Source organism: Trichechus manatus, unplaced genomic scaffold (genome assembly GCF_000243295.1).
Source record: "Trichechus manatus latirostris isolate Lorelei unplaced genomic scaffold, TriManLat1.0 scaffold00030, whole genome shotgun sequence".
Classification (NCBI taxonomy): Eukaryota; Metazoa; Chordata; class Mammalia; order Sirenia; family Trichechidae; genus Trichechus; species Trichechus manatus.
Window position 1 is genome coordinate 19095212 of NW_004443966.1, and position 21448 is coordinate 19116659.

A 21448-nucleotide genomic window follows, 5' to 3' on the forward strand; every position below is an offset into this window, starting at 1 on the left:
GGTTGACATGTTGTGGGGTTGTTAACCAATGTCATAAAACAATACGTGTACTACTGTTTCATGAGAAACTATTTGTTCTGTAAGCCTTCACCTGGAGTACGATGAAATAAAAAAAAAATACCAAAAAAATAAAAAATAAAAATAAGGAGACTAATATTCCTCAAATTGAGAACATCAAATTTCTTTTAAAAGTCACTATAGAACACAATAGATTAAAAAAGTAAACCAAGATAACTGAATGGATATTGGTGGTAGGGAAAGAACTTTATCAAACACATACCTTGTGCCAGATACCATGCTAGGCACTTCATATACACAATCTCATTCTAACCACCATCCTATGAGGTGTGGATTATTCCTAACAGGCAGATGGAGAAACAGAGGCTAAGAGGGATGAAGACACTTGCCAAAACTCAGATTTCCAATCCAATCTCTCAGGCTCCAAAATTCATACTATAATCCTTTGGTGAACAGGATGCAAACTGGGGCCCTACTGAAGGGTTTATATGACCAGCACTGTGTTTTTAAAAAAGTCCAACTTTCAGTGTTTTTTGGAATATGTATTCTTCAGTTTAGCAAATGGTACTTGCGTAGCTCCTGTGGCAAATGACTTTGCAACCTGTCTTAACGCATGTTAACAAAAAAAAGAATAACAAGTGAACAGCTATTCTCCTTGCCTTTCCATTCCTGGAAGAGGTGTGGATCTGACTAGTGGTAGTTCTGGGGAGTGGGTGCTGTAATCTTATACCAGAGGGTAGTTGGAGGTTCAGGGACAAAATGTAAATATTCTCAGTGGGGGCTCTTCTGCCTTTTATGGGCATTTTGAAAATGTGTGGAGCATTCTGGGTTGACACAATGATTGAGGAGGCACTACTGGCATTTGCTGGGCAGGGACCAGGGATATACCACGAACTAGAGAAAAGTCTTGCACAACAAAGAACTGTCTCTCTTCCTACACAGCTTCCAAATGCCATTCAAGTAGGTTTGAAAAACAAAACTTGTTCTGGGCCTTACAGCCTGTTTTAAATATAACGAAGTACTCCTGCATGGCTTTAAGCATCACTTAATTTTCCAGGAATTCAAGTACCGTGTAAAGTGAAGACAGACTGTATTGCTTCATCTGAAATTTTACCAAGAGTTGTTCACCCTTTCAGAAAATCACATTATCAGTAGCAATGCAGCCTGTGGTCTTTGAGTCACCATCATGGACAGCATATTTCTGTCAGTCTGTATTTGTAGCTGTCACATTCTTGGTTTTTCTACATATGGGTATAAACAGTGGGCTGCTTCACGGTCCTCCATATTACATTTAGGGCATCATACTGTTTTTTGTTTTTTCCTTTAATTACGTGTATGTTGTTCTTGTTGTTAGCTACAGGTAGGTTAAAACACCTATGAATTTCATTTCAGGATAGTAGAGGGAAGTTACAAAACATTTGTTGCAAAAAGGGGATACAAAATAGGTACTTCCCTTTTTTCACTTGCCTTGGGGAAGGAAGGAGGGAGATGAGGTGTAACAGGGTATACCTGAGACTAGGTTTAACTTGAGATGAGGACAGTACTGGGAGACAGGCTTCAAAGGTTAGAGAAACTCACTATCAGCCTTCCCTAGTAAAAGAGGATAATTAATTTAATGAAAAGTCTAGTCTACTAACAGTCAAAAATGTACATTTTTATGATGCAGTCATCATTTGTCAGGAAAGCCAACCTTGAAATAATCTGGCCCTTCTCAGTACTTTTCCTCTCTACTTTCCCACAAACTGCCAGAATTACAGTTACCTTATTAAAAATACTCAAAGCTATACAAACATGCCACTTTACAATATAGCAGTTTATAAAGCACTTTTATATACATTACCATTTAATCTCATAGAAACTCTATCGATTAAGTATTACAATAACTTTAAAAATACCATAGGAACTAAAATTGGAAAGAGACAGGAATTCAGGGTTCCTGTCAAATCCAATGCTCTTTTTACTCAACTACACTGCCTCACAAGATGATCTTTTTATCCTACTTGTTTTTACGTTTTATATTTACAGTAATGACAGAGTATATCAACTTATTTATTCTGTAATAATGTTTTCCAAATAAGTCTAGGTATCAAGTTTAAACTAATTTCCTAGTTTCACAAAAACCACAAGTTATGTTTAATTTAACACTTCTAAAATTGCCTTAAATGTATTTCAAATAAATATATATAAGCATAGTTATGATTATGCTTCAGGTTGCTTAATATCATTCATCTTGGAACCTATTTCATTGTTCGATTCTTATTATTCTTATAGCCACCACTCCCCACCCAACCGGAAGGACAGAAGGTGGATCTCTTGTACTGAGCTACTGATATACACTGACACACAACTGGTCAAAAGACCTTGTAACAATAAAGCTCATGAAACCATGATTTTTCTTAGCACTGAAATTTAACTGTGAAGAAACCACACTCCTAGTATGCAGAGCTCACATCCATCTTCTCTGACCCTCTAAATCTGGTGGTTATAATTCAGCATGTGAAAATTATTCTGAATCAAGTAGGAAGAAAAGGGTGTGGTCAATCACATCTTTATTCATACCCTTTTCTTCTTCCAAGCCACCAAGCCAAGAATATAAATATATTCCAAGTCCCCAGGCAAAAATCCGAAAAAAGGACAATCCTTGAACCTCTAGCCCCAGAAGCATCCTTATGTATATACCCTTAAGATGACAGTGACCTAAAATTTTAAATATTTTAAGTAAGGAGAGAAGAGGGGAATTGCTGAGGCCCTCAGCTCATCTCCTTCCTGAAAACAGCTTTAATTTTTAGAAATGAAAAAATTATAATGTAACTGAAGAAAACACATGTAGAAATTTGATGTAACCAGACTAAAACACTACCCTACACTATATTTGCTCACACAAAATTTGTAATGTAGTATAATTTTGATTATATTAAATCTACTTTAGAAAGATTTCTTTTATTCCACAAAAAACTCTAACTTATAAGACTCTTTGTCTGCCAAGTTCTAAATGGAAGGCCAAAACAGCAAAGACACTCTTCTAAGAATAAAAATTCTTCACTGTTGATCTAAAATTCAAATTTAACTGGTCGTCCTGTATTTTATCTGGCAACCCTACACACTCTTCAAACTAATTAAAGTTCTCCACCAAATTGTTACAGCACCAGCTCCCACTCCTAAAGAACAGCTGGGACATTTCTATCACAACGGAATTTTGACCAATAGTCTTAAGAGTTAGACTGAACGTGCTCTATTCCTGGTGGTATGGCTTTCTTAACAGCTCACATTTACCACAGAAAAGACAAAGCCTAATTTCTAACAGCCAAAGGTTAAACTTTTATGAGTCCCATCCAAAGTCTTTGTTGTTGCTAGCTGATGCGGAGTCCCACTCATGGTAACCTTCTGCACAACAGAACGAAAAGCCCACCTGTCCTGCATGATCCTCACAACTGCCAGCATGTCTGAGCCCATCATTATGACTATTGTGCCAATCTGTCTCACTGAGGGTCTCCCATGCCCTCGCTGGCCCTCTGCTTCACCAAATATGATGTCCTCCCTCAAGCGATGTCCTCCTGATGACGTGCCCAAAGCAATCAAGTTGGACAGTGTTCTGTTGTGATCCATAAGGTTTTCATTGGCTAGGAAACCCTGGTGGTGTGGTGGTTAAGAGCTACAACTGTTAACCAAAAGGTCACCAGTTCGAATCTACCAGGCTCTCCTTAGAAACTCTATGGGGCAATTCTACTCTGTCCTTTAGGGTTGCTATGAGTTGAAATCGACTCGACGGCAATGGGTTTGATTTTTTTTTTTTTGAAACTATAGCTTTATAGTTCTGTGTATCAAACACTGACCAGAAGAACTACGGTTTTTGGTAACCAAATATAAAGAAGGTGCTTATAAAGATTACAATAAATGGAATCTTGTTTTAAGTATTATAGTAAGGTCTCAAAAGCTACTTCCGGAGTCCCTGGGTAGTGGAAATGGTTACAGGCTGGACAACTAGCCAAAAGGTTGGCGGTTCAAACCTACTCACAGGTGCCTTAGGAGACACGCCTGGAGATCTGCTTCTGGAAAGTCACAGCCTGGAAAACCCTATGGAGCAGTTCTACTCTGCACACATCGGGTCACCATGAGTGTGAATCAACTCCACAGCAACTGACAACAACAAAAGCTACTTCAATGAATTCCAGAGTTAATCTTCCATTTTTCTTGAATTCATAATCTCGTAATCTCAGAGCCAGAAACAAATTAACTTCCGACCCTTAAAATTTTCTGAAAAGTCCATTCATTTTGTTTCCTATTTATTTCCAAGAAATTTTTTTTTATTTTCTTCTATTGAGCCCAAGGATTAAATGTAACAGAAACAAAAGATCCTCCTCGTTTTACAAGGTCCCTCTCAACCAGCTCTTTACCCTACTTGTAACAGCTCTATGAGTGAGTGCAAACACTATTCTTCTGTTCGCTTCATTAAAATCATCTTTCTAATACTAAACCTATACTTCCTTATGCTCTAGGCCACTGCTTTTTGATACAGCCCATCCATCTTTGGAGACTGCCTAATTCCCTTACTTCATTTACACTGCTACCTTGATGGTATTAATAGATAAGCACATCCCCCTAGTGCTCCCTTTTCATAAGTTTAGCTCCTTCAGGTTTTTCTCAAAGTCTCACTCCATCATCAACTTAGAACGTATCTATGTCTTTTCCTAAATGTGGTTAGAAAATGTTCGTAATTACTTGGAGCTCAATTCTAGCAAGAAAACAATAACACTGTTAGTACCATAATTTTGAGACATGATCACTATGTTATTTGTCTAAGGGTAATTCAATGATAGTTCACTGCAAGCTACCTGAAACCTCTTTATACTTGCTCTCTTCTAGGCAGCAGTTTCCTGGTTTGCATTAAGGCCATTTATTCCATCTCCCTTGGTGAATGATTTGAGATTCAGCATTAATGAATATAATTTCAATGCTGGAGCTGCTGTGCTATTTTTTCCCAGTTGCTCCACAATGGTTACCAATCTGCTAAACTTGAATAATTAAAAAATCCTAAAGTAAATTTAACATATTCTTTCAATCTAGGGATTAAAAAGTATTTCCCAAGTAGTGGCCAACATAAGATAGGGACATCTTGTTGCCTTTTCTTTCTTCCAAAAAGCAATGTCTAAAAAAATAATAATCCTGCTGCTCTCAGATTTTAAATAAGAAAGGCAAATGATTCTTCAGTGATTACTCTGATTCCCATCTCCCTCCCCTCCCTTGGCTGATATTCAAGTCAATCTGTACTCACCAGAAATATGCCTCAGACAACAGCACCAGAGTAAGCATTCAGCTCAGAACAAATAGTAATGCTCGCAGCCCTGTACTCAACGAATAACTCAAAGACAGAGGCTAGGGAATAAGGAACACAAGGGCTAATTTAAAAGAAAGGACAACTAAACATATTGGAAAACTTAAGTTTTGATTACGATATTCAAATTACTGTGGCTTCTTTTTTTTTCCCCAAGTACAATTATAAAAAAGAAATCAATATTATATAAAGTATGACTAATGTATGAATTCAATAATACTATATTTTCTTTACTGATAATAACTAGTAACAGCATGATAAATGCCTTGTGAAAATCCTTACTATGTTTATAAAACCATTAGATTATTCCAGACTACCATGGCATTTAAAAAAAAAACAAAACTATTTCATACCTGAAAATGCTGTTTTTCAACCTGCATTGAGATGTGAAATCAATTTACAAGGTCACCACAGTCTTCTTTAAATGAACTCCAGAGTAAGAGTAGGCATTGTTTCACAGAACATTAGATATTTACGCATATACTTAGTCACAAATAAAATCTATTTCTTTATCTGGGTCACAGACAAAAAAGTTTGAAAGCCTTTTCTCTAAAGAGCTTTGTATTTTTAAAGTAATTTCAATACGATTACATGTGAAACAGATATTTCCATTTTACTGACACAAACTAATCTCTACTAACTGCATTTCATCTCCTAGAAATTTTTATAGTTTGCAATTTAATGTTATAAAGTTATTTTTAAATAAGCAGCAAGGATGTGGCTGATAACTTAAAATTAGACGATGCATTGTTATTGTTGTTAGATGCCTTCGAGTTGGTTCCAACTCACAGCAACCCTATGTACGACAGAACAAAACACTGCTCGGTCCTGAGTCATCCTCACAATCATTGTTATGCTTGAGCCCATCACTGCAGCCACTGAATCAATCTATTATTAAGGGTCTTCCTCTCTTTCACTGACCCTCTACTTTACCAAGCGTGATGTCCTTCTCCAGGGACTGGTGGGTACATGGGAGCTTATTACATTATTTGCTCCACTTTTGTATATGTGAGAAATGCTAATAAAATGTAAAAGAAAAAAATGGGCCTACCTAGTAGTTATAAGGAGCCCTTATTAAGAGTTCTGGCTGCTAACCAAAAGGTCGGCAGTTCAAATCCACCAACCGCTCCTTGGAAACCCTATGGGGCAGTTCTACTCTGTCCTACAGGGTCGCTATGAGTCAGAACCAACTCAACGGCAACAGGTTTGGTTTTTTTTTTTGGTTTGGTGGCACAGTGGTTAAGAGCTCAGCTGCTAACCAAAAGGTCAACAGTTCAAATCCACCAGCCGCTCCTTGGAAACCCTATGGAGCAGTTCTAGACTGTCCTGTAGAATCGCTATGAGTTGAAATAGACTCGATGGCACGGGGCTTGGATTTTGGTTTTAGTAGATATAAAAAAGAACACTGGATAAGTTTATAAATTGAGACCTTTTAACAAATTGTTACTAAGGAATATCAACCTAGGTGCTACCTCAGATTTAAGGTAAAACTTGTGCTGTCCTCTTCAACTATAAAGGACAGGTATAGAGGTCTTTATAAAAAATACCTAACAAACAGGAGAAACTAAGTCATACATAGAAGACAAACTTCTTTAAAGGACAACATAAAAATACCATGAGAGGGGACCTCATACCATCAAGAAAGCAGTGCCAGGAGCAGAGCACGTGTTTGGACCAGGGTCCCTGCGCAGAGAAGCTCCTAGTCTGGGGGAACACTGATGAGAAGGCCGAGAGAGAAAGCCTTCCCCTGGAGCAGACACCCTGAATTTGGACTTTTAGCCTACTTCAACTGTGAGGAAATAAACTTCTCTTCATTAAAACCATCCACTTGTGGTGTTTCTGTCATAGCAGCAGTGGATGACAGAATTTGGTACCGAGAGAGTGGGGTGCTGCTCTAACAGATACCTAAAATGTGGAAGCGGTTTTAAAACTGTGAACAGACAGACGTACAGCAGTGACAGAGGACCAGCAGCAGCAGAGAACCTACAGCAGCAGAGAAGCAGCAGCAGCAGAACCAGGAGACCAGTGCGAGATGGCGCTGGAGCCGACCCACAGAGCGAGAGAGCTGAGTGCCTGTGTGCAGGAGGCTTCCCGGCGGAGTGGGGTGCCTCTGGGCACTTGTCGGTGGATCTAGGCTTGCCGACCCACGGAGGGAGAGAGCTGAGCGTCTGTGTGCACGAGGCTTTCTGGTGGAGTGGGGTGCCTCCGGGCACTTATACCAGTGGAGCTACAGAGCTTTGAAACACTTGCCCCAGCAGGCAGATACGGGCCAAGAGGCCACAGGAAACAGAAGCAGAAGCTGAAGAGACAAGGGACACAAGAAGCCGAGCTGCCTCAGTCTCAAAAGGTATGCCCATGACCTCAGGGGTTTCAAAGGGTGGAGCTATGGCCTCTGTTGCTTCTAAGGGTGGAGTCGCCACTCAGATGGACTGGGAGAATGGTGCGCCTAAAGCCAAGGGAGCAGAGTTGCTGCCCCAGTGGGCCTGGAAGGTGGAGCTGAAGCCCAGGGCTGATGGGCCTCCACTCAAAATCCAGACACTGTGGCCAATACCTAGAGTCTAGAGGGCAGGGCTATTGTGTAAATTGTCTCAGAGAACAGATTATTTTCAAAGCCTTGAGGGCTAATGTAATGTGTTCTGCTAACTTGCTTGGTGCCTGTTACGCCTTCTTTCCCTGCAATTTCTCCCATTTGTAATGGAAATGTCTAGCTTATGCCTGTTCTGCCATTGTACCCTTGGAAGCAGATAACTTGTATTCTAGATTTCACAGATGAAGAGGAATTTTTGGATTTTGGACTTGGAGTTAAGACTTTTGCTATGATATGATGAGATGAATATGTTTTCCATGTTGCAAGGATGTGATTTTTTGGGGGCCAAAGGGTGGAATGTCATGGATTGAATTATGTCCCCCAAAAAATGTGTGTATCAATCTGGCCGGGCCATGATTCCTGGTATTCTGTGGTTTTCCTATAAATTGTAAATCCTGCCTCTATGATGTTAATGAGGGAGGATGGGCGGCAGTTGTGTTAGTAAGGCAGGACTCAGTCTACAAGACTGGACTGTATCCTGAGGCAATGTCTTGAGATATAAAAGACAGAAGTGAGCAGTGAGACGGGGGACCTCATACCATCAAGAACGCAGTGCCAAGAGCAGAGCGTGTCCTTTGGACTGGGGTCCCTGCACGGAGAAACTCCTAGTCTGGGGGAACACTGATGAGAAGGCTGACAGAGAGAGCCTTCCCCTGGAGCTGACACCCCAAATTTGGACTTTTAACCTACTCTGACTGTGAGGAAATAAACTTCTCTTCATTAAAACCAAAAAAAAAAAAAAAATACCATGAGATTGGTTAAGTGTACTTCATTGTCTCTTCAATGACTCTTGAAAAACCATTTGCCATGGAGTCGACTCCGACTCATGCAGATCCCATGTGTATCAAAGTAGAACTGTGCTCCATGGGTTTTAAATGGCTGATTTTTCAGATCACCAGGACTTTCTTCCCAGGCACCTCTAGGTGGACCTGAACCTCCAACCTTCTGGCTAGCAGCCGAGTACATTTACCATGTGTACTACCCAGGGACTCAATAGTCAACTATTTTCCAACCCCCAGAGGTAACATAAAATATCTATTTACCTGGCAGGGATTTTCATTTCTTAATTATTTAACTCACACCGGCAATTTTCCCAGCAAGTTTAATATGAAATCTCTGTATAACAGATATTGTTCTGCTTTCCTTGAAACAAGAACTGCAAGAGTTGTCTGAAGTAGATTTAGAGTCAACTGGATTTCAAAACAGTACATGCGTCAAAGTCAATTTTCATTATTTACAAAAAAAGTTTTAAGAAAACTATTTAAAACAGAAAGTATTATCCTCTGGGCCCTTTACCCATTAGAAGCAGTATCTAAGCTGTAAGGTAAATAGAATTTGGTAATTTTAGAACCAGAAGGGAATTTAGGTATCATCTAGTCTAGTGGTTTTCAAGAATTACCACTAGGAAGACACCATAACAATTTACATTTGCAGGTACACTCCCTACCTGCTTTTTTTACATATTGCATATGGAGCACTGTGTTACTATTCTGCCAGAAAAGAACTTTACATTTTGGTGTGTATTTTACATTAATTATTTTAAAATGTGAGCATCCACTTGGATATGATTAAAACTGTGTAATCTGGGACTTAAATTAATATTTTCTAATAATAAAATCTTACATAATACATAGACCCTGACATTTTCAGAGTGATCTCACAGCACCTCATTTTAATTCCATTGTCCAGTCAATGTGAAGCAATACTTGAGTGCAACAATACTATGAATCAGGATAAAACAGAAGTGAATCATATCCAAAATGACACTCTTCTGGAAACATACCACAAAGCATACCATAAGGCTCCAGTAATTAAGATTTTGTAAGAAAGCTACTCTTAAAACATTCCACAATTGTTTTTGGAAATGCAAAACAATACCATTTAGTACCTTCAAGTACAAGGAACTTGACCCAAGATGTTTCCATCAAAGCTGACCCATTCTGCTTTAATAAACAGGTTAAGACTCATTTTTTTATTCGAAACACAACAACAACAAAACAAAAAGCCAGCAGGTGTCTTAGGAACATTAAATATGTCTCCCATTAACTTACTCTGTATGAATAAATGTAGATACTTAGGGAATTCTTTAAATATTCAGTAAACCCTATTTCCACACAGATCAAATTAAAAGTTCTGAGCAATCAGGTCAAAATAACTTCAAGTTAATTAAGCTTGACTGATAAACGTGTATATATATAAACATACACACACACACACACACACACACACACAAGCAAATTAAAAAAATGTTAGGCCTACTTTCAAGTAACATACTGAACTGGAATTAGATACGAATGTTGATTTCTCCCTCCTAAACTGAAGAAACTCTTAAAAAGCAGATATATAAAGAAAACGTTTGGCCTACTTTCAATTTTAAGTAACATACTAAATGGGAATTAAATACAAATCTTGATTTCTTCCTCCTAAATTGAAGAAACTCTTAAAAAGCAGATACATTTTACTTATACATTCGATCTTTTAAATTTAGGTATCCATACCACTGGAATAATGCTTTTATGTAGGATCATTGCAATGTTTGACTTTAAATTCAGTGAGAAATTTACGTATATAAACCTATAAAATGCAACAGTTTATAATCAACTAATTTTACTGGAAAGGGTTCCCACCTTCCCAAAGCCAATTCTAACTAAGATTAGGAATTCCACACACACCAAAAAAAAATCCAAACAAACCTCACAAACAAGTTAAAAATGAATTATCTAAGGTGCTTAAAATTAAAAACTCCATTATCATGAATGAATGGCATTTTTTTTAATTCAGGTAAAATGCTAAAAGATAGTGTTTTGTTTAAAGAGGCACATAAAAGCCAAGCCACTTGTTCACAGGAGGTGATTTTGCACCATTGCTTTAATTTTGATGTGTGTATTTACTTCAGAGGTTCCTGGGCTATTTATTCTTTCTGACAGATCCTATTTTTCCAGATGCTCCTCAAACGAAGATTCGTTCTTGCAACCTGCTTTTCTCCTGGTACTACTGCAGCCTTTCTTCTGTCTTTCCCTTTCTCTTACAACTTCGTTCTCTACTTATGATCCTGTCCAGACTGTGCTCTCACTGTAAACAAATTGAAGAGAATGCATCAGAACATTTTCGGAATTCAACTTCTTCCAAAATTTCTTTGCATAGTTACTCAAATTTTTATTGACCATTTGTATGAAATATCCAACAAAGTCACTGTTTTTCTACACAATTCATTTTCACAGATGTTTTTCTACACAATTCATTTTCACAGATATTTGTACCTTATCTCCTTCTCAAATTATCTGTTTTTTTTAAAAAAAAAAAGAACCTTCACACAGGTCTAACAAAGTCTGACAAGACATAGGAATCATCTGACTTTGTGCTACCTCAAACTAAATAAATGCAAAGCAATGCTCAAATTGACAGAACACTTTTCTAGTCACATCTGATCCTCTCTGAAAGCCCAGTTAATTACTTTTTATTCAAAAAATAAACACAATACAATAATATGTTGTCTTTTATTAAGATCTAAAAGGACACATACACCACAAGAGAAAATGTTTCGCATCAAAATTACATTAATGAGAAAACACAAAAGAATTCCATCAAGATAAAATACTCATGAAAATTTGTTTAACTCATGCAAAGTCAGACCTGTAATGAACTTCAATCTTAATTTATGGCAAATGTTGGGACTGTAACACATTTAAAGGTTTCTGTTCCTTTTGCTTTTTAAAATCATGGTATATTCACAGGTTAAGCTTTATTATGTCTGGCAACACAAAAACCCAACTGCATCTCTTTCTAATTTAGGTCCAGTAACCCATTGTAAAACAATGACCAAGAGCCCAGGAACAGGACCTGATGTAGTAACATGGCCTTTCCCTCCAGTGGCAACATTTGGGTCAGTTGCCTAAGAGCCTGAAGGGGTGGGTTCGCCTTAGGAAACGGTTTATTCCAAGGCAAACTATTTCTTCTGGTCATTTTTATGTTAGTTGGATTAATTATGTCAAAATCCACTGCTGGACATTTGGCATGTCATTTGTATCACAGCTACCACAGATAAGATCTATCTTTTGTTGCTCATTTCAGTTCACCCAAAAAGGTGATGCACAATCAGTAGCACATACACCTCTAAAATGTACTCAGGGAGAGAAAATTGCCAAACCACTGAAGCACTTAACAGAAAAGAAAAAGATTCATGAATCATCTAATACAAATACAGGCATTATTACAAAGCGCAACATTCACAACTATCTGGTATCTCCCAAGCAAAACTGTTTTTTAAAATTTAGCTTGTTAAGCTTTAACAGATTCCAAACCATTGAAATATTACAAAGCATCTTCTCTGACCACAAAGCCATAAAAGTGAAATCAATAACAGAAAAAGTAAGGGAAAAAAAATCAAACACACGGAAACTGAACAACACATTGCTCAAAAACTACTGGGTTACAGAAGAAATTGAGGACGGAATAAAGAAATTCACAGAATCAAACGAGAATGAAAACACATCCTACCAGAACATTTGGGACACAGCAAAAGCAGCGCTCAGAGGTTAATTTATAGCAGTAAACGCACACATCCAAAAAGATGAAAAGGCCAAAATTAAAACATTAACCCTACAACTGGAACAAGCAGAAAGAGAGCATCAAAAGAAGCCCTCGCACCAGAAGCAGGCAAATAATAAAAATCAGAGCAAAATTAAATGAAATAGAAAAACAATTGAAAGAGTTAACAAGACCAAAAGCTGGTTCTTTGAAAAGATCAACAAAATTGATAAACCACTGGCCAAACTGACAAAAGAAAAACAGCAGAGGAAGCAAATAACCCGAATAAGAAATGAGATGGGCAATATCACACCAGACCCAACTGAAATTAAAAGAATCGTAACAGACTACTATGAAAAATTGTGCTCTAACAAATTTGAAAACCTAGAGGAAATGCATGAATTTCTAGAAACAAACCATCTACCTAAAATAACACAAACAGAAGCAGAACAACTAAATAAACCTATAACAAAAGAAGAGATTGAAAAGGTAATTTAAAAACTCCCAACAAAAAAAAGCCCTGGCCCTGATGGCTTCACTGGAGAATTCTACCAAACTTTCAGGGAAGAGTTAACACCACTACTACTAAAGGTATTTCAGAGCATAGAAAAGGATAGAATACTCCCAAACTCATTCTATGAAGCCAGCATAACTCTGATACCCAAACCAGGTAAAGACACCACAAAAAAAGAAAATTAGAGACCAATATCTCTCATGAACATAGATACAAAAATCCTCAAGAAAATTCTAGCCAAAAGAATTCAAAAAAATCTCAAAAAAAGAATTCACCATGACCAAGTGGGATTCATACCAGGTAGGCAGGGATGGTTCAACATTAGAAAAACAATTAACGTAATCCATCACATAAATAAAACAGAAGACAAGAGCCACACGATCTTATCAATTGATGCAGAAAAGGCATCTGACAAAGTCCAACATCCATTCGTGATAAAAACTCTCAGCAAAATAGGAATAGAAGGGAAATTCCTCAACATAATTAAAGGCAGTTATTCAAAGACAATAGCCAATATCATCCTAAATGGAGAGAGTCTGAAAGCATTCCCCTAGAGAAAACGAACCAGACAAGGATGCCCTTTATCACCACTCTTATTCAACATTGTGCTGGAGGTCCTAGCCAGAGCAATTAGGCTAGAAAAAGAAATAAAGGGCATCCAAATTGGTAAGGAAGAAGTAAAAGTATCTCTATATGCAGATGATATGATCTTATACACAGAAAACCCCAAAGAATCCACAAGAAAACTACTGGAACTAATAGAAGATTTCAGCAAACTTTCAGGATACAAGATAAACATACAAAAATCAGTTGGATTCCTTTACACCAACAAAGAGAACTTCAAACAGGAAATCACCAAATCAATACCATTTACAATAGCCCTCAAGAAGATAAAATACTTAGGAATAAATCTAACCAGAGACGTAAAAGACCTATACAAAGAAAACTACAAGACATTACTGCAAGAAACCAAAAGAGACCTACATAAGTGGAAAAACATACCTTGCTCATGGATAGGTAGACTCAACATTGTGAAAATGTCAATTCTACAAAAAGTATCTACAAATACAATGCAATCTCAATCCAAATTCAAATGGCATTTTTTAATGAGATGGAGAAACAAATCACCAACTTCATATGGAAAGGGAAGAGGCCTCAGATAAGTAAAGCATTAGCGAAGAAGATGAACAAAGTGGGAGACCTCACACTACCTGATTTTAGAACCTATTATACCACCACCATAGTCAAAACAGTCTGGTACTGGTACAACAACAGATACACAGACCAATGGAACAGAATTGAGAATCCAGACATAAATTCATCCACCTATGAGCAGCTGATATTTGACAAAGGCCCGAAGTCTGTTAATTGGGGAAAAGACAGTCTCTTTAACAAATGGTGCTGGCATAACTGGATATCCATCCACAAAAAAAATGAAACAAGACCCATACCTCACACCCTGCATAAAAACTAACTCAAAATGGATCAAAGACCTAAATATAAAATCTAAAACAATAAAGATCACGAAGAAAAAATATGGACAGCACTAAGAGCCCTAATACGTGGCATAAACAGAATAAAAAACATTACTAACAAACACTAGAAGAGAAACTAGGTAACTGAGAGCTCCTAAAAATCAAACACGTACGCTCATCAAAAGAGTAAAAAGACAACCTGCAGACTGGGAAAAAAATTTTGACCAAGACAAATCCAGTCAGCATCTAATCTCTAAAATCTACAAGATACTGCAAAACCTCAAAAACAAAAAGACAAATAACCCAACTAAAAAATGGGCAAAGGATATGAACAGGTACTTCACCAAAGACAACATTCAGGCGGCTAACAGATACATGAGAAAATGTTCACCATCATTAGCCATCAGAGAAATGCAAATCAAAACTACAATGAGATACCATCTCACCCCAACAAGGCTAGCATTAATCCAAAAAACACAACATAATAAATGCTGGAGAAGTTGTAGAGAGACTGGAACACTTATACACTGTTGGTGGGAATGTAAAATGGTACAATCACTTTGGAAATCGATTTGGCGCTTCCTTAAAAAGCTAGAAATAGAAGTCCCATACAATCCAGCAATCCCACTCCTTGGAATATATCCTAGAGAAATAAGAGCCATCACACTAACAGATATATGCACACCCACATTCATTGCAGCACTGTTCACAATAGCCAAAAGATGGAAACAACCTAGGTGCCCATCAACGGATGAATGGATAAACAAATCATGGTATATTCACGCAACGGAATACTACGCAACGATAAAGAACAACGATGAATCTGTGAAACATCTCATAACATGGAGGAATCTGGAAGGCATTATGCTGAGTGAAATTAGTCAGTCGCAAAAGGACAAATACTGTATGAGACCACTATTATAAGAACTCAAGAAATGGTTTAAACACAATAGAAAACATTCTTTGATAGTTATGAGGGTGAGAAAGGAGGAAAAGGGTATTCACTAACTAGATAGTAGATAAGAATTATCTTAGGTGAATGGAAGGGCAACACACAATACAGGGGAAATCAGCACAACTGGACTAAACCAAAAGCTAAGAAGTTTCCTGAACACAACCAAACACTTCAAGGGATAGAGTAGCAGGGGTAGCGGTCTGGTGACCATGCTTTCAGGGGACATCTAGGTCAACTGGCATAACAAAGTTTATTAAGAAAATGTTCTACAGCCCACTTTCGTAAGTGGCATCTGGGGTCTTAAAAGCTAGTAAGCGGCCATCTAAGACACATCAATTGGTCCCAACCCAGCTGGGGCAAAGGAGAATGAAGAACACCAAAGACACAAGGAAAGTACTAGTCCAAGAGACAGAAAGGGCCATATAAACCAGAGACTTCATCGGCCTGAGATCAGAAGAACCAGATGGTGCCCAGCTACCACCAATGACTGCCCTGACAGGGAACACAAATGACAGTCCCTGACAGAGCAGGAGAAAAGTGGGGTACAGAACTTAAATTCTAGTAAAAGGACCAGACTTAATGGTCTGACTGAGACTGGAGGGACCCCAGAAGACATGGCCCCCAGACTCTCTGTTAGCCCAGAACTGAAACCATTCCCAAAGCCAACTCTTCAGACGAAGATTAGACTGGACTAAGGGACATGCAACGATTCTCATAAAGAGTGTGCTTCTTAGCTCAAGTAGATACATGAGACTAAATGGGCAGCTCCTGTCCGGAGGCAAGATGAGAAAGCAAAAACAAGAGGAGCTGGTTGAATGGACACAGGAAATGTGGGGTGGAAGGGAGGAGTGTGCTGTTACATTACAGGGAGAGCAGCTAGGGTCACATAGCAATGTGTGTATAAATTTCTGTATGAGAAACTGACTTGAACTGTAAACCTTCACTTAAACTACAATAAAAAAAAATTTAGTTTGTTAATAATAAATTCATTAGACTCCTATTTTCCCCTACTGAACAGTGTTAATTATCCAACTTTGTATTTCCAGTATGAATATATCACCATGTTTTTACACTTCACTCCACATTCCTTCATTCAGCTAACATCTGTAACAGTCCCACTGTGTGCCAGGCGCTACATTCAATTTCTCTTACGACAATGGTATTCTATGAAAAGATGATATCTGGCCCATATGAAAAGGTATTTGGTTCACCAGACAGTCATGAAAGCTCACAGACAATGAAATGGAAATGTGAACTTCCTCACCAGAATTTGCAGTTACCAGCAGTGCAGCTGGTCACTTTCCTAAAAAAATTACATAAGCAAAAGCACAAATCTCTCTGTGCTGGACTCCAAATGGCCTATTTACCTTTATTCAAGGTGATGGTGACCAGTGTTAACAATTAAGTGTGCAATATATATATGAAAAGAAATATATAATAATGTCACTTTTCAAAGGAAAAATAACAGTAATAGCTAACATTTACTGAGATTCACTACATGCCAAGCAGAAATCTAAGTGCTTTACGGCTACTGTCTCATTTAATCCTCACATCATCCCTAGGGTATTAAAATCACTATAAACTCCATTTTACAAATGAGGAAACTGAGTCTTGAGTAAATGCCTCACACAAAGTCATTCAGCTACCGAGTAGAGGAGTTGGGACTCAAACACAGAGACCCAAAGCCTGTGCTTTTGATCACCGTATTATACTGCTTGGCTTACACTCCTTTTTAGTCTAAAGCTAAAAGTTGTCTTAGGAAGGTTATTTTTTAAGCAAGTTTCATCCTTTAAAATGAAGTACACTTTTGTTGATACACACAAAAATTAACTTAAGTAAGGATTTTACTTGAAACTGTGGTCCTACAAGTCTAAATTATTTGGATGGGAAACAAAACCTTTATGAATCAAAGCCCTGAATCTCTATGGTAATGGGTCACAGACTCAGAATTTTGTCTTCTATTGCTCGTTTCAGTTACCCAAAGAGATGTACAATCAATAGCAAATATACGTCTAAAATGTACTCAGGGACACCCTGAAGGTGATCTAGTCCAAATTCTTCATTTTAGGAATAATGAAACCGAAGCTTTTGGCGCGGGGCGGGGGGGGGGGTCTATATTCAATCTAAACTACCAAATAGCCAATCCAGAAACACCTAAGTTCTTTTTCAAGTCATCATTTTATATAGATAACCTAAAATTTCTAACATTTCAACATCATACAGAACATGGTATCCATTTTTGAAGCACAGTCAAAAAATACAAACTCTATGACATGAGATCAGACTATTACCAGTTGAAAGCTTGAATCTTACCACAAAACATGTTATAGAAAGCTATAAAATGGCATCCTTATCTATATGAACATATGAACCCAAACTCAAAAAATAGCCATTTCTTCCTTGAATTAAATTTACATTCTTTTGGGTCAACTACCAGCTCAGCTTCACTTCACTGGTCATGTCACGTGACTGAATTTAAGCTCATTTCAAGGAAAAGGCTGTATGTTCTATGCTGTATTTAGAATCCATATCACTGAGAACAGCCAGAAGAGTTTTTCTAGGCCTATCCAACAACCTTACTTCAGTTGCTAAGAAACTACAATTTCATCGTATTATAAATCACTGAAAGAAGCTATGCCGGCAGAGATTAAACATGTTAAAATCAAGAATCTCCCACCCATCGTGCAAAACAAAACCATGATATTTCACAAATCAAATAGCTGAATTAGTATTAGGCTTCTTTAAGTCATATTGTTATCACAGGTGAAAAATAATAAGACAAATCAGACTAACCCTGCCCTGCCTCCACAACAGCTTTGTGCTTTGAAAGAAAGCAGGAAAAATATCCCATATACTTAGCATAGTCAAGTTCACAGACAGAAAAATGTTTCTTTCCTGACCCCTGCTGTGATAATCCAAGGCCATGAAGCATACATAATATTTGATTAGTTCTATTTGGTAAAATGAACACTTTTACATTTAACCAATGATGCCTTGTCAATTCCTTATTGATATATTTTCACTGTACTCTTCAGCATTTTAAGCCCAGTTTCTCCTTAGAATGTTCAACTCCACTGGCTCTATCATTGATTTAAAAAAAAAAAAAAAGTCATTTAAATTTCAGCTATTCTGAAAGAGTAACTTTAAATTGTTCTAACACAACAATGAAAAAACATCAAAGGATTAGCAAAAATAATCATGGTTCATCTTAAAAGCCTGTGAGCAGCCATCTAAGATACTCCACTGGTCTCATCCCTTCCAGAGCAAGGGAGAAGGAAGAGAACAGGATACAAGGAAAAGATTAGTCCGAAGGACTAATGGACCACAGCTACCAAGGCCTCCACCAGACTGAGTCCAGTACAGTTAGATGGTGCTTGGCTACCACCACTGATTGCTCTGACCAGGATCACAACAGAGGGTTCTGGACAGAGCTGGAGAAGGATGTAGAACAAAACTCTAACTCACAAAAAAAGACCAGATTTACTGGCCTAAAGGAGACTGGAGAAACCCCAAGAGTATGGCCCCCAGACACCCTTTTAGCTCAGTGGTGAAGTCATTTTCGAGGTTCACCGTTCAGCCTGGGAGTGGACAGCCCCATAAAACCAAATGGGACTAATGAGGCACAGCAGTCCAGGACAATGGCCAAAAGGCAGAAGGGGACAGGAAAGCTGGTGATAGAGAACCCAAGGTTGAGTAAGGATAATGTTCATGTGTTGTGAGGTTAACCATTGTTATATGGCAACATGTGTACTAACTGTTAAATGAAAAACTATTTTGTTCTGTAAGCCTTCATCTAAAGTGAGAATAGCAGCACAACTGGAAGAGCATAGTCGATGTCACTGAACTGTACATGTAGAAATTTTTGAAATGGTGTATCTTTGGCTACATATATTTTCACCAAAAAAAAAAAAAAAAAGTCGAGAAGGGAGAGGGTTGACATGTTGTGGGGTTGTTAACCAATGTCATAAAACAGTATGTGTAAAGATAATAATTATGGTTCACTCTCCAGAACTGACTTCTCATATATTCTTCCTTATAAAAATATGTTTTAAACCTCTTAATGGCTGTCTAGTCTCACCTGTGAAAGAATGAAGCAGTTGAACGGTAATACATGCCTTCAATCAGAATCTGTTTTCCCTAGGTCCTCCATCACCACGATTCCCCATCATTTTTCCATCTTCTCCAAAGAGGCACATTTCAAAACCCAATTCTCTCTTTTCCACTGGACACATCAAAGGGCCTACTTTTATGCTCCTCAAAAATAATGTGTCTTCTGTCTCGAAACTTTTTGGATCTCAAAAACCCACTTCCTCCACCTCCCTCTCACCAGTCATTGCTCTCAATCCCACCACTGCAGTTCCAGCTCTGTGTCCCTGCCTTCCCAAAGGCCCAACCAATATCGTACCGCACTTGCCACAATCCAGTTCCTCCCTTCCCTAATATACCCTCCACACTGCAAACCAACAATACACCCCCGGCTTCCTGCATTTTACTCCCTTCGCTTATTTTGTGTCTTCTCCCACCCCCATCTCTATACCCAGGCACCTTTACGTCTCTACTAAATATTCCCCCTACTTTAGTTTCAACCCTTTCTCCCCTACCTCTGCTCATTTTTCCTCTCCTTATTTAGAAACCCCTTTTAGCTCTTCCAACCACTACCCTAGAAAGCCCAGCACTCCACCCTTCTTAGCAAATCCAGCCCTCTCCCCACCCCCCATCTCGTTTACAGCCACTGCCTCTTCTCTTTCCAGGTCCTCTGCTGCAGTCAACCCACTCCCTTAGCTTTCCACCCACCTTCCCTCCACCTCATATCCAAGGTCCCCTGATTCTTTACCCCCTCCTTAGGGCTCTAGTACTCTGCTCACCCTCCCTTATTTTTAATTCTGTCACCAGTCTTACGGGCGCCAGTAGAATTCTCGGCGACCCCAGCTCCCGGGACCCCAGTTCTCTCGGGTAGCCTAAACGACACCCCCTCCGCGCCTGTGAACACAAATGCCTGTCTTCTCCCGCCTTCTTTAAAAGGTGCGCCCCCTCCCCACCCGCCCCCGCTACTCCAGCTCCTCACACTGGCTTCTTCGGTGTCCCCTCTCCGACCTGGCGCGACAAGCCCCACGATGTAAAAGCTTTAAGTCACCAACACCTCGGGTTCTTATCGGACGCCCCCTCCTCTCCGACAGGCGCCTCCTGTCCTCACACCTGCGCCTCTTCAAACCCCGACCAGCATCTCCTCTCGGACGCAGCCCCTCAGGCTCTTCGCCTGGCTCCGGCACCTCCACCGGCCCCGGACAAGGCCCTCTACAGTTGCCGGCGCCCCCTCAGCCCCCGCCCGGCCCGCCCCCGGCTCCCCGCTTACCGTTCTGAGCGGCGCCAGGCCCTGGGAGGAGGGAGCCAGAGACCAGCAACAGCGAGAGGGCCAGGGCGCTGGGGAGCGAGGAGCCCGACATCCTCCCTAGCAGCAGACGGAACAGCGAATGGGCCGGGGCCGGAGCCGGGGCCGGGGATGGGAGGGGAGGGAGGGAGGGGGCGGGCGAGCGCGCGAGGGAGTGAGCGAGGGAAGCAACCACGGCTCGGCTCCGTCCTTCCCCGTCCTCCGCCAACCGCCGCAGCACCCAAGCGTCGCGAGACCTTCGTGCCCAGCCGTGGGCGGCTGATGAGCGACAGCAGAAAGGCTCGCGAGAAGAGACGGCCTCGACTACTGCTCCCGCCCTTGGACTCCGCATTCCCGCCCCTACAGAGGCTGATTGGCCTAGCGCTAGGTAGGTCACGTGCCACTGGCTTTCTGGCCACGTGACGAGCGGGGCGGGGCTCGCCCCATCTCGGCGCTGGGGAACTGAGAAGTTTGCGTTTAGTTTACCTTCCTGCGAAACCCGAGCGCCCCGAAATAAGAGGTAGCTTTAGGAGCACAATATATTTTCTCCACATCCTGTCTTCCATTTGTTAGAGCTCTTGGCTACAGAATTTGATACACCACCGCCTCTTTTACTCCTTCTGTTCGTGGTCCCTTATCAAAGTCCTGCTGTGTCTTCACCCTGGACTTTGA

General features: G+C 39.6%; 1 protein-coding gene across 1 annotated transcript in view; it reads right to left on the reverse strand.

Annotated features, from left to right (window-relative positions):
* NPTN (neuroplastin) overlaps nt 1–20897 on the reverse strand; it is a 75355-nt gene extending 54458 nt beyond the window's left edge. Inside the window, exon 1 of the mRNA XM_023729821.1 lies at nt 20762–20897. Within this exon, the coding sequence (XP_023585589.1) occupies nt 20762–20852 (91 nt within the window). The 5' untranslated portion in view covers nt 20853–20897. The remainder of the gene's footprint in view (nt 1–20761) is intronic.
* Between the last annotated feature and the right edge of the window lie 551 nt (nt 20898–21448).